Source organism: Podarcis raffonei, chromosome 8, assembly GCF_027172205.1.
Source record: "Podarcis raffonei isolate rPodRaf1 chromosome 8, rPodRaf1.pri, whole genome shotgun sequence".
Lineage (NCBI taxonomy): Eukaryota > Metazoa > Chordata > Lepidosauria > Squamata > Lacertidae > Podarcis > Podarcis raffonei.
The window spans coordinates 90,838,003-90,853,884 of NC_070609.1; the positions used below are offsets into that span (position 1 = coordinate 90,838,003).

General features: G+C 45.9%; 1 protein-coding gene across 1 annotated transcript in view; it reads left to right on the forward strand.

Moving 5' to 3' along the window:
• The window catches only part of FER1L5 (fer-1 like family member 5), a 90,135-nt gene that overhangs the window by 65,514 nt on the left and 8,739 nt on the right, over positions 1–15,882 (forward strand). Inside the window, exons 38-48 of the mRNA XM_053401966.1 lie at positions 647–706; positions 1,136–1,246; positions 2,261–2,383; positions 3,018–3,173; positions 3,337–3,428; positions 4,486–4,656; positions 5,295–5,443; positions 6,312–6,451; positions 9,170–9,258; positions 9,728–9,823; positions 10,674–10,815. Coding sequence (XP_053257941.1) covers positions 647–706; positions 1,136–1,246; positions 2,261–2,383; positions 3,018–3,173; positions 3,337–3,428; positions 4,486–4,656; positions 5,295–5,443; positions 6,312–6,451; positions 9,170–9,258; positions 9,728–9,823; positions 10,674–10,815 — 1,329 coding nt within the window. The remainder of the gene's footprint in view (positions 1–646; positions 707–1,135; positions 1,247–2,260; positions 2,384–3,017; positions 3,174–3,336; positions 3,429–4,485; positions 4,657–5,294; positions 5,444–6,311; positions 6,452–9,169; positions 9,259–9,727; positions 9,824–10,673; positions 10,816–15,882) is intronic.

Genomic DNA, 15,882 nt, shown 5'->3' on the forward strand with positions numbered 1-15,882 from the left:
GCTTCTTGGGCTCAGCATAACCTTGCATCAACTATGAGTGATCCCCCAAAAGCACACCGCACATGCCTCTACAATGGCTTGGTAGCAGAAGGGAAAGCCTCACCCAGGAAAGCTCAGGTCTTCTTCATTCAGGGCTGGACCTACCATTAGACAGAGTGAGACACCCACCTCAGGCAGCAGGTGTTTGGGGACAGGGAGTGGTGGGCTGCAAAGGATTGTGCTGGCTCAGGAGCTCTGCGGAGTAGCCTACACATTTGTGTCGTGTGCATGCCCCAAAGTGTAGATCCTACACCTTCCTGCTCAGTTCTCATTCAGCCACCATAGCAGGTGGAATGGAGCAAATTCTTTCTAGGTCCTTCATCCAAGCAGGTTAAGCTATTGCCAAACTTCCTGTTTTTCTTCTTCCTTGCCTTCCTTTCCCTTTTTCTCTCTTTTTAAGGCTTCTGTCTTTTGGTTTTGCATTTCACTTCCATCGGTTTAGCCACTTTTCAGGCCACAGCCTATGGCACAGATGCTGCCATGTAAGTAGTAGTAGCCAAAAGAGCCCAGCCTCCCAGGGAAGAGAGAAACTATGGGGTTCCCTGGAAGGAGGAACAAAGTCGGATGGCTGTTGGGCTTGTGAGAGTTATTCTGCTGCTTCTTGCAGGAGCTGGGCAAAGCCTACAAGGCCTGGTTCTGGAAAAGGCCCTTTAGGAAAGAAGAGAAGGTAAGTCATGAATCCATCAAAGCTAAGGGTCATCTTGATTGTGGGTGCTGGATCCGTACAGATCTGGAGGCTCCCAAGCCACTCCCCTGCTTGATTTCTTGTTGATTAGGGAGGGGGGTAAATTGTGATGTGGTGCTTCAGTCATCAAAACAAAGACTGGTGACTATTCAGATGGGGGGGCGTAGAAGGATCCGTCATAAAACCCACAAGCCCCACCCCTCTGACTTCTTCCAATTTTAGTAAAAAACTTGTATAGAAACAGTAGCTGAGGGAGCATCGCAAAATGTTTGGGCTATTGTGCTGCCTCCTATAATCTGAACATATTCTACAGATCAGATCCCACAAGTCAAGTTTGGATCCGAGCGAATGTTGTTTTGCTCTGAGAGCATGTGATGTGGAGGTGAACTGAATTTCCTTCTCCCCATATAGGAGATGGAAGAAGAGGAAGAGGAGGTGGACTGGTGGAGCAAGTACTACGTGACTATGGGAGATCTGTCAAAGAGTGGACATTACCTGGAGAAGGGCTTTGATAGTTTGAAGGTGCCTGTGCTGTGGGGGGAGGGGTAGCAGCCCAAGCAGAATGCAAGGCAGAACGGCAGGTTTCCTCAACTAACATCTGTCCCCAAACTCATGTTTGTAGAGATAATGCAGGCATCTATTTGTTGTTTTTAGGGTTATTAAAGCAAAAAGGATTGTGAAGAACTCCAAAAGGATCTCTCCAAACTGAATGAATGGGCAGCAAAATGGCAAACGCTGCCATTCTGTGTAAACAAGAGTGAATGATGCACATAGGGATCATTAGGGAAGGAATTGAAAAGAAAACTGCCAATATCATGATGCAAATCTATGATGCAACCACACTTGGAGTACAATGTACAGTTCTGGATGCCTCAACTCAAAATGGATATTTTTGAGTTGGAAAATATTTAGAAAAGGGCAACAAAATACCCATCTGGGTCTTTTTAGTTTAAAAAAAAGGCAAGTAAGAAGATACATGATAGAGGTATATAAAATTGTGGGTGCTGGGGAGAAAGTGGCTAGAGAAAGGTATTTCCCCCTCTCTCATAATGCGAGAACTCAGGGATGTTGAAGGAAGCTGAAAGTTGAAAGATTCAGGGCAGACAAATGAATGTATTTCTTCACACATTGCATAGTTAAACTATGAAGTTCACTCCCACAAGAGGCAGCGATGGCCACCAATCTGGATGGATTTAAAAGATGGCGGAGGGGGCTATCAATGGCTACTAGCGATGATGGCTGTGTTCTGCCTCTACAGTCAAGAGACAGAATCCCAGTTGCTTCTGAATGCCAGTTGCTGGACCTCGTGTGGGATGCTCTTGTGCTGGCGGGTTTCCCACAGGCTTCTGGCTGGCCACTGTGAGAACAGGCTGCTGGGCCTGACCCAGAAGGCTCTTACATTCTGATGTTCTTAAATGTAAGAAAATGAATTTAACTCAATGCCTGAGGAAAGATGGCTGAAGCACTGAGCAGGTGCACACGCTGCAGGGAGCCCAGCCAAGGTGCTAAGCCAATGTCTGTGTCTCCTTCTCCCAGATGTATAGCTGTGAACTGGAAGAAGTGCCTGAATTCCATGGCCTACAGGATTTCTGCCAGACCTTTCAGCTGCACCGAGGGCTGGTGAAAGATGACGACCCCAGAGTGGGGGGTCAGTTCAAGGTGAGGGCCTGCCCCAAGTGGCCCTGCTTTCTAGCCATCTATAAAAATCCACAGAAATTCCACCCTGTTTTCAGGAGACTGACTTCCCACTCTGCTTCAGGTGTATATTAAACAACATATAGTCTTCAGAAGCAGAGTTGCCAAGTTTTGCATGTGGGTTTCATCCCCAGGAGTAGCCTGACTAGCCAGTGTTGCAGCAAAAGCAGCACAGCATCTTTGGCGCCTTAAAGACCAACAAATTGTCGTGGCGTACACTTTCATGGACTAGAGTCCAGTTTTCTTTGTGCAAGGCTTCTTGGTCTCTTGGCATCTGCATGAGAAGCAGGAAATCAGCAGGGGAGAGATTATGGCAGCTTCAAGCAACAACAAGCTGTATTCTTGAAGCCTTTCCAGGCAGTAGCGGCTGGGGGGGGGCAGTGTAGGTGGGGCTGCATTGCTCTCCCAGCTTCCCAACACCTTGCACCCCTTGCCAAGAGTAGGGCGCTCAGCATGGAACAGGCACAGCAGCACAGAGCAATGAGCATTGACACAGAGCACTGGGCAGCCAGGAGAACAATGTGGCCTTGCCAGCTGCTACTTCTGGGGTGGGGGCAGTGGAGTTGGTAACTAAATGAAACAGTGCTTTCTCTGGCAGGGACTTTTCCGGATCTATCCTTTACCAGAAGATCCCAATGTCCCACCCCCTCCACGCCAATTCCAGGAACTTCCCGACAACGTCTGCGAGTCATGTCTGGTCCGGATTTACATCATCCGAGCCTTTAACCTAGAGCCAAAGGACAGCAATGGTCTGGTAATCACAAGAGCTTGTTCTTTTGCCTGCCTGCGGTTCTCGCTTCCTGCTCTGAGCTTCCCTGTGTTATATGATAGGAGGCTTCCTCTACAGCAGGTGTGGCTGGGCCCCGTTTGAGGGTCTGGTCTCCTAACATTCTGCACTGAACTGTGTCCCCTTACAGTGTGACCCCTACATCAAAATCAAGGTCGGGAAGAAAAAGGTTGGCGAGAGGGAGGAGTATGTTCCCAACACTCTGGAGCCCGTCTTTGGGAGGTAGGTCTGGCCCACTTCTCCCTCAGAGACTCTGCCTGCTAAGGCTAATCTCTTTGTGCACATCCTGCGGATGCTGTCCCCACCTCTGGTACAGGGCAGGGCAGGAAGCTACTGCGATAGGAGAGGGTTGTTAAGACAAGGTGCATCCCTACCATGACTTATCCTTGGAATGTACAGAGCACAACAAGCGTTCAGGTGTCAGAAGGGAAAGGGATTATTTCCTCTCCTCTTTTCCGTTTTTTATATATAATTTTTATTAAATTTTCTGTTTTACAATTTTAAATACACATTTAAACATCCTTAAAATATCAATGACTTCTCTTCTTCTTTTATGATTCATTTTGCATACCATAAATCCCTACATATTTTAAAGGTAAAGGGACCCCTGACCATTAGGTCCAGTCATGACCGACTCTGGGGTTGTGGTGCTCATCTCGCTTTACTGGCTGTGGGAGCCGGCGCACAGCTTCTGGGTCATGTGGCCAGCATGACTAAGTTGCTTCTGGCAAACCAGAGCAGCATGCGGAAACGCCATTTACCTTCCCGCCAGAGCGATACCTATTTATCTACTTGCACTTTGAAGTGCTTTCAGACTGCTAGGTTGGCAGGAGCAGGGACCAAGCAATGGGAGCTCACCCCGTCGTGGGGATTCGAACCACCAACCTTCTGATCGGCAAGTTCTAGGCTCTGTGGTTTAACCCACAGCACCACATATTTTACGTAAACTATAAACCATTCAGTATTCCATTATTACACCCATCAAAACTTATTTACACTGTTGAATTTATCTTAATGCTGCCAACGTTTTCAAGTGTACACAATTTCCCCCCATATATTCAATAAATATTTTCGAATCTTCTCTAAATGTATGTTCTTCTTGTTCTCTTATTCTATGTTAGGTCCGCAAGCTGCACATATTCCATCAGCTTATGCTTTCCATTCTTCTTTAGTTGGGACCTCAATCATTTTCCATTTTTGAGCTAAGAAAACGCGGGACGCAGTAGTGGCATACATACATATTTATTTATTCCTCTACTCTTTTCCTCGACCGCCACAGGATGTTTGAGATTATGTGCAACATCCCAACAGAAAAGGAATTGAAGATCTCATTCTATGACTTTGACATGTTTTCCCCTGATGATGTAATTGGAGACACCACCATTGACCTGGAGGACCGGATCCTGTCCCGCTATGGAGCCAACTGTGGCCTTCCACAGTCCTACTGCGTGTAAGTAGCAATGAGCATAGGTGTTAAGCAGGTGCCTTTTGGACTCATACAGGCAGCTGCTTCAGATGGGCTCATTGTCAGAGCCCATGGTTTTGCTGCAAGAGCTGGGAGCAGCCAGTTCAAGGGGGCAGCCCCACAGAGATGCCTTCCCCAACAGCAGTGTCATTGCCACGTCCCCTGGCAGGGCAGGAGCACCAGCCTTAACTAATGAACTGCCAGTCGTCATTTCATAAGCTACATATCAATGTTTCATCAACAAAACACTCGGTTTTTAGGTCACGTTTGTCTTCTCTCTGTGATCCACAATATAACTGCCCTGGAGCACCAGAAATATTTCCACTATGTGTTCATCTTACCGTTTTAGCCAGCAATATTAATATTAGCTTAACAAGTTCCTTCTCTTTAAAGTCTCTATTTACTTTTCCAGAGATAGGAATGAAGTAGGTGAAATGAAAATGAACAATTAGCTAATCTTTCTACCCAACAGAGCAGAAAAATCATTGCCCTTTAGCATTTTTTTAGGGCATTAAACCACTTCATGAAATAAAGATTTTCTGCAGTCTAGGAGAAACTACATCCCTCAGGTAGCGCCCCCTGCAGATTCCGCTTGACCTCCTGATCGCTCCTTTCCCACACAGATGTGGCCCCACCCAGTGGCGAGACCAGCTTCTTCCAAGCCAGCTCTTGGAGAATTATGCTCGGACCAAGAACATACCTCAGCCGGATATAAGTGAAGATGGCAGCAGAGCCACTTTCCAAAGCAAGATTTATCAGCTGTCTGACTTTGGTAAGTACTATAAAATATTCCCATGGAGCAAGAGAGAAGGAGGCTTGAGCTGCTCTGAAGGCTGAGCCGGAGGTCAGCACCAGCCATTGGTATCACTAAGCACCTGCTAAAAGGGAGCCCACTGCCAATCCTTTGAAGCTCTGGCTTGCTGTTCCTCCTCCTCCTCATTGTTGCTTCCTGCTCACCTGTCCTCTCTGGGTGTGAGAGCAATGGTTCGGCACATATTTAATGCTAAAGGAAGATTAATTAAACTATAGTTCGTTAAGCTATGCCTTAGCATTATGTGTGCACCCTGCCCAATGACTTCACAAAATGGATTGTTTATTGCCAACAAAGCATGATCTGAAGCCATGGATATTTGGTGGCTTTCAGCCCATGGTTTGTTTTATTTATAGCTTGGTATTATGTGTGAACCCAGCACCTGTCCTTAACCATGGTTTGTCTGACATTCACCAAGCAGCAAATTATTATTATTATTATTAACATTTGTATACTGCCATATACCCACAGGCCTCAGAGTGGTTACAACATAAAATCACAATAAACAAACAAACAAAGATAATAATGATGGTAATAATAATAATAATAATAATAATAATAATAATAATAATAATCATCATCATCCAATAAATCCCCACAAAGGTTTATGGGAAGAGCATAATGCAAGGAAAAATGCTCCCCCAGAAGAAGCACTCTGCAAATGTGCTCATGTTGCACAATGTGTATAAATTGTAGAACACAGCGTGCATTGGAGCAGAATTTTATTTGTAATTGTGGCCCCCTTTGCCCTGCATGGAAGTCTCACTCTCCTGTGATACATTTGGCTGAATAAGTGCTGATTCTGTTGTACTTGGCACTCTCCTTTCAGAGACTAAACTACCTTCACATGGCTTCCTGGGGCCTCCAAAAGAGCGCATGGCTCTCCATCTCCTCCACACCTGTGGGCTGGTGCCTGAACACGTGGAGACTCGTGGCATCTACAGCGCTACCAATCCTGGGATCCAGCAGGTAAATTTCCTGCCTCCATTTCCCCACTGCACCAGGAGTAGCCAGTTGCTGTGAACTGCAGCTCCCACCATCCCTGACAACTGCTGAAGGGTGCCAGGTTAGCTGCTGCTGAGCCTACACATTTGGTGGTTGCTGGAAGAGAGAAGCTTCACTATTTGCCCCTGTAGTCTGGCTCCCCTTCACAGGTGGGAAGCTTAGAGCAGCTACACACTTGGCTGACATGTTCATTTATCCTACATAAAACTACAGCAAACTCATTCTCCAAGTGCTGACACTTACGTAGCCCAAACAGTACCATCCACTCAGAAGAGTACTTAATCCCAAGGATCAGGGGCAAGGAATCTCCAAAACAACACAGTAAGGACTGAGCATGCTCAGCGGGCAAAGACTGTGTCCAATGCCGGTAGTGCTCAGCGTAGACCCATTGAAATTAATAGGCATGTTCATTATGTTCATTAATTTCAGTGGGTCTCACTGAGTAGAAGTTGGTTGGCTAAACCCCAGAATGCTGGGAGTTGATGGAGGGACAGAAAAGAATAGTATCCTGTAAAAGGGGTGGCTGGCTAGAAATCTGAACAGAAGCACATCTGTCAGCAAGATTTTTCTGCAGGTCCGATTTACTGTTCATTTATTATAATTGCAATATATATCCAACCTTTCTATGCAAAGCATTCAAAGTGGCTTACCAACTGATGATGGTTATGATTTTTAAAAATGCTGTAAAACCATTTTTTAAAGTGTGTGATAATAAAATAAGAACTGGTGAAACCAACAAGAAATGCCCTGTTAAAGGATATTAAAATAAGCCATGCATTTAAAAAGCCAAGGCAGCTTGACAAACCAAAAGCATTTCTACACTTTTGCCCAATAGTAGGAGGACATCAGAGAGGAATCTAAGCCAACCTCCGAGGAAGCCTCCAGGCAGTCAGTGTTTTGAGGGGGGGATTCCTGTGCATGCCACAAAATTTAGGTTTCTGTAATTAAAGTATATTCAAGAGTTTTGTTGCCCTTGTATGAGAAATCCACTTTAAGAAAGAAACTAAAGAGGAATCCATATCACATATTTAAAGTGCATGGCTTCTACCGAAGTATATTGAGAGCTGTGGTGTGCAGTGGCGTAGCGTGGGTTGTCAGCACCCGAGGCAAGGCAAGTAATTTGCGCCCCCTAACCCGTGGATTTGCACCCCCTAACCCTAACCCCCAGATGTTGCGCCCGGTGCGGCCGGCCCCCCCTGCACACGCTACGCCACTGGTGGTGTGCTAAGAGTGTTGGGAGTGGGAGCTCTTTGAGGTGTTCAACTACAGTTCCTGGGATTCTTTGGGGTAATTTATGGTGTGGATGTGACCTGGCTTTCTGTGCTGGGAATGTGATGGGGAAATGCACTGAAAAGTGTGGAATGAACAAGTGATTAACAGGAAGGCATATAAGCATCCCATGACCAAATCAGATGTTCAAATAAAGGCCAGGTAGAATCTAATTTCCACATAAGCTTTGTGCAGGAGGATCAGGATGAATGCCTGATAAATAGGTCTTCTGCAGAGACCCTAAGGAGAGAATCCCAGAGGTAAGGCCCAGCCAGTGAGTCAGAAAGGCCTCTCATTGCATCCTTGCCAAACATGCCTTAAACAGTATGTTTAGATGCTGTCTAGATGCCTTAGGCAGGACTGAGATGGGGACCTTTCAAGAAGATCTCAAGACTTGGGTTGGTTTGTGCAGGAGAACTTGATCCTTCAGCCAAGATGGTCCCAGGCCATTTTGCCTCACAACCAGCAATTTTAATGGTGCCCAAGAAAATCTGCATCTGGTTGAACCCAGTATATGTCATGGATTACTCCAAAGAACACTAAATTATAGTTTTGTGAGAAATCCGTCATCCAACAGAACTACAATTCCCAGGGTTCTTTGGGTGGGAGTTGAAGCTGGTTTCAGTGTAGTAGGTGTTACCCTAAATACTCCTGCCCCAGACCCATTTCCTCCCCATCTGGCTGCAGGAGGCAAGGATAAGTTTGGCACTGACCCCCAGGAGACATTTCAGACAAGCTGAAGTACTGTAATATCCTAAATAGGTGCTGGTAGATGAAATGGAACCTGCCTTTTGAAGCAGGGTGGCACACACTGGAATTGGAAAGAAAGACCAGCCTTCTTGCCTGCAGGTCTGACTCCTTTATAAATCTTGTGCCGTATAGCCCAAACCCGGAGGACCTCGCAGGGCACTGAACTAGAATTGTGGCTTAAGAAAGTCTGGAAATTAGCAATTGCTGAAGAAATAAGATGTGATGTAGCAATCTTGAAGGGGAAAAAGAAACCAGCTGCATTGCAGGCTGTTTGGTGGCAGCTTATCACATAGGCCAACATATCAGGTTTACAAAACACCTTGTCACCAGCATCAGCACAAATCCGGATGCCATTGTTATGTTTCTGCTCCTAACTTTTTCCTTGGACATCTCAGTCTCTTCTGGCCAGTTAAAATGGTGACATTAGCCTGGCAATATGCTCTGTAAGGTCCCTGCAAGAACAGCAGAGAAAATGAATGAAATAGGCAACAGTAAGTATACATGAGAATACAATTACTTGCCTGGTTTCCGGCATAGGGAGGAGGATGTGGTGGATGTTTTTTTATCTCGTTATGTTCACTGTCTGTTTTGTGACTATACTTTATGTACATCACTGAAGTGCCAACTGAAAAACTTTAAGAATGTACCTCTCTTCATATCCAGGGGAAAGTGCAGATGTGGGTTGACATCTTCCCAGAAAACATTGGTGAGCCAGGACCTCCTTTTGACATCACCCCAAGGAAGCCCAAGAAGTAGGTGCACCAAACACAGCCACCCCAACCCTTTTAAAGACCCAGAACTATTTGCACCCGCGTAGCACATTTTCAGGATGGTTGAATGAGAGGGTCAGGGTGCAGGTGGACGTGGATGCTGGATCTGACCACCCCGTGTCCGCTGTTGCATACTTGTCATTGTTTCTAATCCCAGAGCATGACACAAGGGGGAAGCTGGCTCACAAAGGCATCTACTGGTGGCGCCCCTGCTCTTAGGGAAGGGCTACAACCCAGTGCCAGAGCATTTGCTTTGCATTCAGAAGGTTCCAGCTCCAAACCCCACTGGCATCTCCACACTGGACTAGAGCGGGGTTGCACAGAAAGTTTTCCAGTAAAAGTCCTTGTTAGCCTGCCCTTGTTAGCCTTCCTGTTGTATATAGCAGGAAGAGGAATCCCTTAAAGCACCCTCCCAGTAGCACCAAGACTCTCCTGTTCGTCTCCTCTGTAGGCACGAACTTCGCTGCATCATCTGGAACACCAAAGATGTGGATCTGGAAGACACCAACATTTTTGGAGACAGGATGAGTGACATCTATGTGAAAGGGTACGAGAGAACAGAGGCAGAAGGTTTATGGCAGCCCAAATCCTGTGGTGGCAAGTGACCAACAACTGGTCTTATTTGCAGATGGAGAGCTATCTACCAGCCCTAGCCATATTTCCTTTGAGGTGTCAGCTCCATGATTCCCAAACTGTTATAGCCCCATTTGCATAACAAAACCATTCATGAATTCATCAATTGTGTTGCTTTTCTCCAAAGAACCAAGGTGGTTCACAACAATCAAATGAAGCAGCAGTTCACAAAGGAGAGACTAGTAGCTAAAGATTTGGCTGGTGCTTCTGCATCAACTTGTGCACCAGAACTTTCTCCTTCTCCTAGTATAGAGAACCTTTGCTCCTCTGCCACATTTGTAGCTGAACTGCAACTCCCATCAGCCTTCAAAAAGGGTTGCCCCAATAGTCTAATGCAAGAAATAAAAGATGGGTTTTCTGGCACCTTAAAGGGGTGAAAAATAGCCTTTGCCAACCTAGTGTCCTCTAGATGTTCTGGAATGCAACTTCCATCATCACCAGCCTGTATGGCCTTGTGTTGCTGAGGCTGATGGGAGTTGGAGTCCAAAAGATTCAGAAGGCCTCAGGTTGGGGAAGATTGGGCTGGATGATACGCTCCAGCAGCAGAGATGTCAGGGGAACCTGGACTTTTTGCTCTGCATTCAGCTCCCGCCTGTCCCTTGCCTAAGGGTCATGGAGGAAGAGGGACATCTCTCCCAAAGCTGCCAGCGGGACTAGATGGTGCAGCTTTTTATTGCCAATGTATCCAAGTGTGCCCTAGAATCTGGGATGGGGCAAAAGAGTTCCTATGAACAACTCCAGCATCTCCTTTACCCTGGTTCCAGGTGGATGGATGGCCTGGAGGAGGACAAGCAGAAGACAGATATCCATTATAGGTCCCTGACAGGAGAAGGCAACTTCAACTGGCGCTTTGTGTTTACCTTGGAGTACCTGCCCATGGAGCAGGTCTGCGTTCTCACCAAGAAGGTAGGTGGAAACTGAAACAGAGCATTGCTCCAATTTAGAAAAAGGGAGGTGGCCTTGGCTTCCTCAAAGCTTACCTTACCCCATAGGAGCGCCCTCAACCACGTGGTCCGCCAGAACTGGCACCTTTACAATTGACATATCATGTCTGCTCTGCACTTGCAAGGAATCAATCTCTTAATGTGTGGCAGCACCTGTTCTTTGGAACTCTCTGTAGGCACCTTTGCTGCACTCTTGTTGATGCCTGCTTTAAAAAAATCCTTTTGGCGTAGGCCACACCTAGACAGACATGCAAATTTATAGTGTGTAGTTGTTTTCTCCCATTTTAACATTTTAATATTTCTATTTGTTTTTAAAATCAGTTTATATTATTGGTGTTTTCTTGTGAATATTTTATATTCATTTATGCAAACTGCTTTGATTATTATTATTTGTTTTGACTAAGTAGTACATAAATTTTGTTAAACTTGAATGAATGAGTGAAGGAGGGTTGTGTATGGACAACCAGCAAAGCCTTCCTATCCTCCATCTGGCAAATCCAACTCAAGAGATTATGATTATATTATTATTTCTTGAATTTATATACTGCCCTATACCTGGAGGTCTCAGGGTGGTTCACAGAAAATATCTCTCTGCATATCATCTGCTGGAGGATAATCAGAGGCACATTGACAGGCTCACGGCTCTCTGTGGTGCACACATCATTTTAATGGATACTCTCATTCATATTCTGGCACCCTTAGTACATGTAAATTTAATAGCACTTATAGTCTTCAGGTGCAGGGCACTTCCAGGCTGTTGCTATTTTCTAGTGGGTTTCAGTCATGTAGCAGCAATCACAGCTGGTTAGGAGGTCCCATGCAACAAATAAGTAAATAAAACCACTTCCCCCAAAAGATCAGACTTTTTGCAATAAAGGAAGTGACAGGAAAATGCCCTGGAAAGTGTGGAATAATAACATTGACTTTCACGTGACATATTCTAACCCCTCACCCCCCAAAAAACCACAGACTGGTTTTTAAGGAATTTGGCCCTTGAACTGAAAAAGGCTCCTAAACCCTGATCTGCATTTAGTGACAAGAGCTCTCTGGGTTCTCTGGCAGACAGGGGATCTTTCCCATTACCTGCTACTGAGAATCTGGAGCTGCCTCATGAAACACAGGGGCTCTGTCTCTGGGGATGCTCCAGTCCCACAAAGCACTTTATATGGAAAGCGCTTCTTCTTCATCATCATCATCATCATCATCATCTTTTTTGGCGATCCCTCGTAGCCGAGTAAGATTGTCTTCCATGAACACAGTTTTAACAAGTCCGTAAGTGACTGTGGAGGCCAATTCTGGATCCACACGTCCTTCCACAGTGGGGTCATAGGTTTCCGGGAAGGAGTTGATCACAGTGAGGGTTTGCCAAATGTGCCTTCCTCTTAGCACATTTCTCCCTTATCATGGAGGAGCTGAATGATGTTCACAAATTTATCTGGGCAGCCAATTTTCAGAAGAACAGTCCACAGGGCATTGTGATTTACAGTGTTGAAGGCCTTAGTCAGGTCAATAAATGCCATATACATGGGTTGGTTTTGCTCTCTGCATTTTTCTTGAAGCTGTCGAGCGGTGTAAATCATGTCCACTGTCCCCCTAGAAGGCCGAAAACCATTTTGGGATTCAGGAAGGGTCACCTTGAATATTGTTAAGATACAGTTTGCTAAGATCCTTGCAATAATTTTGCCGGCTACAGCTAACAGAGAGGTGCCTCGATAGTTTCTGCAATCAGTTCTGTCACACTTTTTCGATGAGCTTGTGAAGTTGTTTCGTAAGTTCAATTCCACCCACTTTGAATACTTCAGCAGGTATCCCATCAGGTTCACTGGCTTTGTTGTTTTTCATTTGGTTAATAGCTGTACATAACTCACCCAGATTTGGAGATACTGCAAGCTCATCTCCAATTTGTTTTTGCAGAATTTGTGAGAGGATCTCAGCAGCTACAGGGAAGTTACAGTTAAGGGGATGCTGGTAATGTTATTTCCAGCTTCTTTATCTTTTAGAAGTGTGGTACCATCTGTTTAAAATTCTTAAATGCTTAAATGCTTAAAATTCTACAAGGAAGGCTCAAGCAGTATGTGGACCAAGAACTCCCAGAAGTGCAATCTGGATTTAGAACAGGCAGAGGAACCAGAGATCAAATTGCAAGCATGTGCTGGATTATGGAGAAAGCTAGAGAGTTCCAGAAAGACATCTACCGTATTTTTCCCTCTATTACACGCAGATTTTTTCTCCTAAAAAGTAAGGGGAAATGTCTGTGCGTGTTATTGAGCGAATGTGTGGTCCCTGGAGCTGACAAGCGCGAGTGAAGGCAAAAATCAGGCAAATATCAAATCGTCCGGAGAAGGGAAGCCTTGAAAGGAGGAAGCTCTGCCTCAGGGTCTTACTGCCCACCTGCTTCTGTTTCCTTACTGTGTTTGCTCAAACGGAACAAAGAGCAGAGAAAACCCCTCCCCTCCAGGCAAGCAGAGTGGAAAGCAGCAGAGCGTCCTTCTAATTCCTCTCCGTGCGTCTGGGACTCGAAGGCAACATGCAGGTGGGGGGGGGGAGAGAGAGAGAGCTGGTTGGCTTGTGTGTGGGGGGGGACTTTTGCCTTCCTTTCCTCCCTCCGGTAAAACCCCTCTCCTGCATTCTTAGCCAACTGCTTCTCTGCACACCCCTCTCCTTGTCGCTTCTATGTTTTTCCTTCCCTCCCTACTTAAAATGTGGTTCCAATCACGGATCCACATGGATCCTCAGGATCCTTGCATTGAGTCACCCCAAATTCACCATCAGATAACATAGCAATGATCTGATGCAAAAACAGGGCTGCAGTGGTGCAAAAACATGGTTACAAAGCACGGATCCACATGGATCCTCAGGATCTTTGCATTGGGTCACCCCAAATTCACCATCAGATCACATAGCATGTCCATGGCTACAGCCTGCACCAAAAAAATCACGCACCCACTGTTGCCTGGGGCTGCAATGGTGCAAAAACATGGTTACAAAGCATGGATCCACATGGATCCTCAGGATCTTTGCATTGGGTCACCCCAAATTCACCATCAGATCACATAGCATGTCCATGGCTACAGCCTGCACCAAAAAAATCACGCACCCACTGTTGCCTGGGGCTGCAATGGTGCAAAAACGTGGTTACAAAGCATGGATCCACATGGATCCTCAGGATCTTTGCATTGGGTCACCCCAAATTCACCATCAGATCACATAGCATGTCCATGGCTACAGCCTGCACAAAAAAAATCACGCACCCACTGTTGCCTGGGGCTGCAATGGTGCAAAAACGTGGTTACAAAGCATGGATCCACATGGATCCTCAGGATCTTTGCATTGGGTCACCCCAAATTCACCATCAGATCACATAGCATGTCCATGGCTACAGCCTGCACCAAAAAAATCACGCACCCACTGTTGCCTGGGGCTGCAATGGTGCAAAAACGTGGTTACAAAGCATGGATCCACATGGATCCTCAGGATCTTTGCATTGGGCTACCCCAAACTCACTGTCAAATCACATGTCTGTGGCCGCAGCATGAAGCACAAAAATGATACATCCACTGTTTCATTCAGAATTTTTTTTTCTTGTTTTCCTCCTGTAATAACTATGTGCGTGTTATGGTCAGGTGCGTGTTATCGAGCGAAAAATACGGTACTTCTGCTTCATTGACTATGCAAAAGCCTTTGACTGTGTCGACCACAGCAAACTATGGCAAGTTCTTAAAGAAATGGGAGTGCCTGATCACCTCATCTGTCTCCTGAGAAATCTCTATTTGGGACAAGAAGCTACAGTTAGAACTGGATATGGAACAACTGATTGGTTCAAAATTGGGAAAGGAGTACGACAAGGCTGTATATTGTCTCCCTGCTTATTTAACTTATATGCAGAATTCATCATGCGAAAGGCTGGACTGGATGAATCCCAAGCCGGAATTAAGATTGCTGGAAGAAATATCAACAACCTCAGATATGCAGATGACACAACCTTGATGGCAGAAAGTGAGGAGGAATTAAAGAACCTTTTATTGAGGGTGAAAGAGAGCGCAAAATATGGTCTGAAGCTTAACATCAAAAAAACGAAGATCATGGCCACTGGTCCCATCACCTCCTGGCAAATAGAAGGAGAAGAAATGGAGGCAGTAAGAGATTTTACTTTCTTGGGCTCCATGATCACTGCAGATGGTGACAGCAGCCACGAAATTAAAAGACGCCTGCTTCTTGGGAGAAAAGCAATGACAAACCTAGACAGCATCTTAAAAAGTAGAGACATCACCTTGCCAACAAAGGCCCGTATAACAAAAGCTATGGTTTTCCCAGTAGTGATGTATGGAAGTGAGAGCTGGACCATAAAGAAGGCTGATCGCCAAAGAATTGATGCTTTTGAATTATGGTGCTGGAGGAGACTCTTGAGAGTCCCATGGACTGCAAGAAGATCAAATGTATCCATTCTTAAGGAAATCAGCCCTGAGTGCTCACTGGAAGGACAAATCGTGAAGCTGAGGCTCCAATACTTTGGCCACCTCATGAGAAGAGAAGACTCCCTGGAAAAGACCCAGATGTTGGGAAAGATGGAGGGCACAAGGAGAAGGGGATGACAGAGGATGAGATGGTTGGATGGTGTTCTTGAAGCTACCAGCATGAGTTTGATCAAACTGCGGGAGGCAGTGGAGGACAGAAGTGCCTGGCGTGCTCTGGTCCATGGGGTCACGAAGAGTCAGACACGACTAAAGGACTAAACAACAACAACACCATCTGTTGAGTGTAGGGGGCATATGCCATGATTTACTGGCCCATAGATGGTCTTTGTGGCTTTAAAGAAACTCTGTGTATCGGGGCCGCTAGGGGCGCCTTGGAAGATGGTGGATATTAACATCTATCCAGCTCGCACGAGGTAATTAGAGGCTGATTATGGGGAGTAAATCAGTCTCCCTCGTCTCTCCAGGGGGGAGAGACGCAGTTTTCACCCGCTGTTGCCATAAATCACCCCCGAGTTCGGGAGAAGGAGGGTGTGAGGCACTGGGTACACAACCCT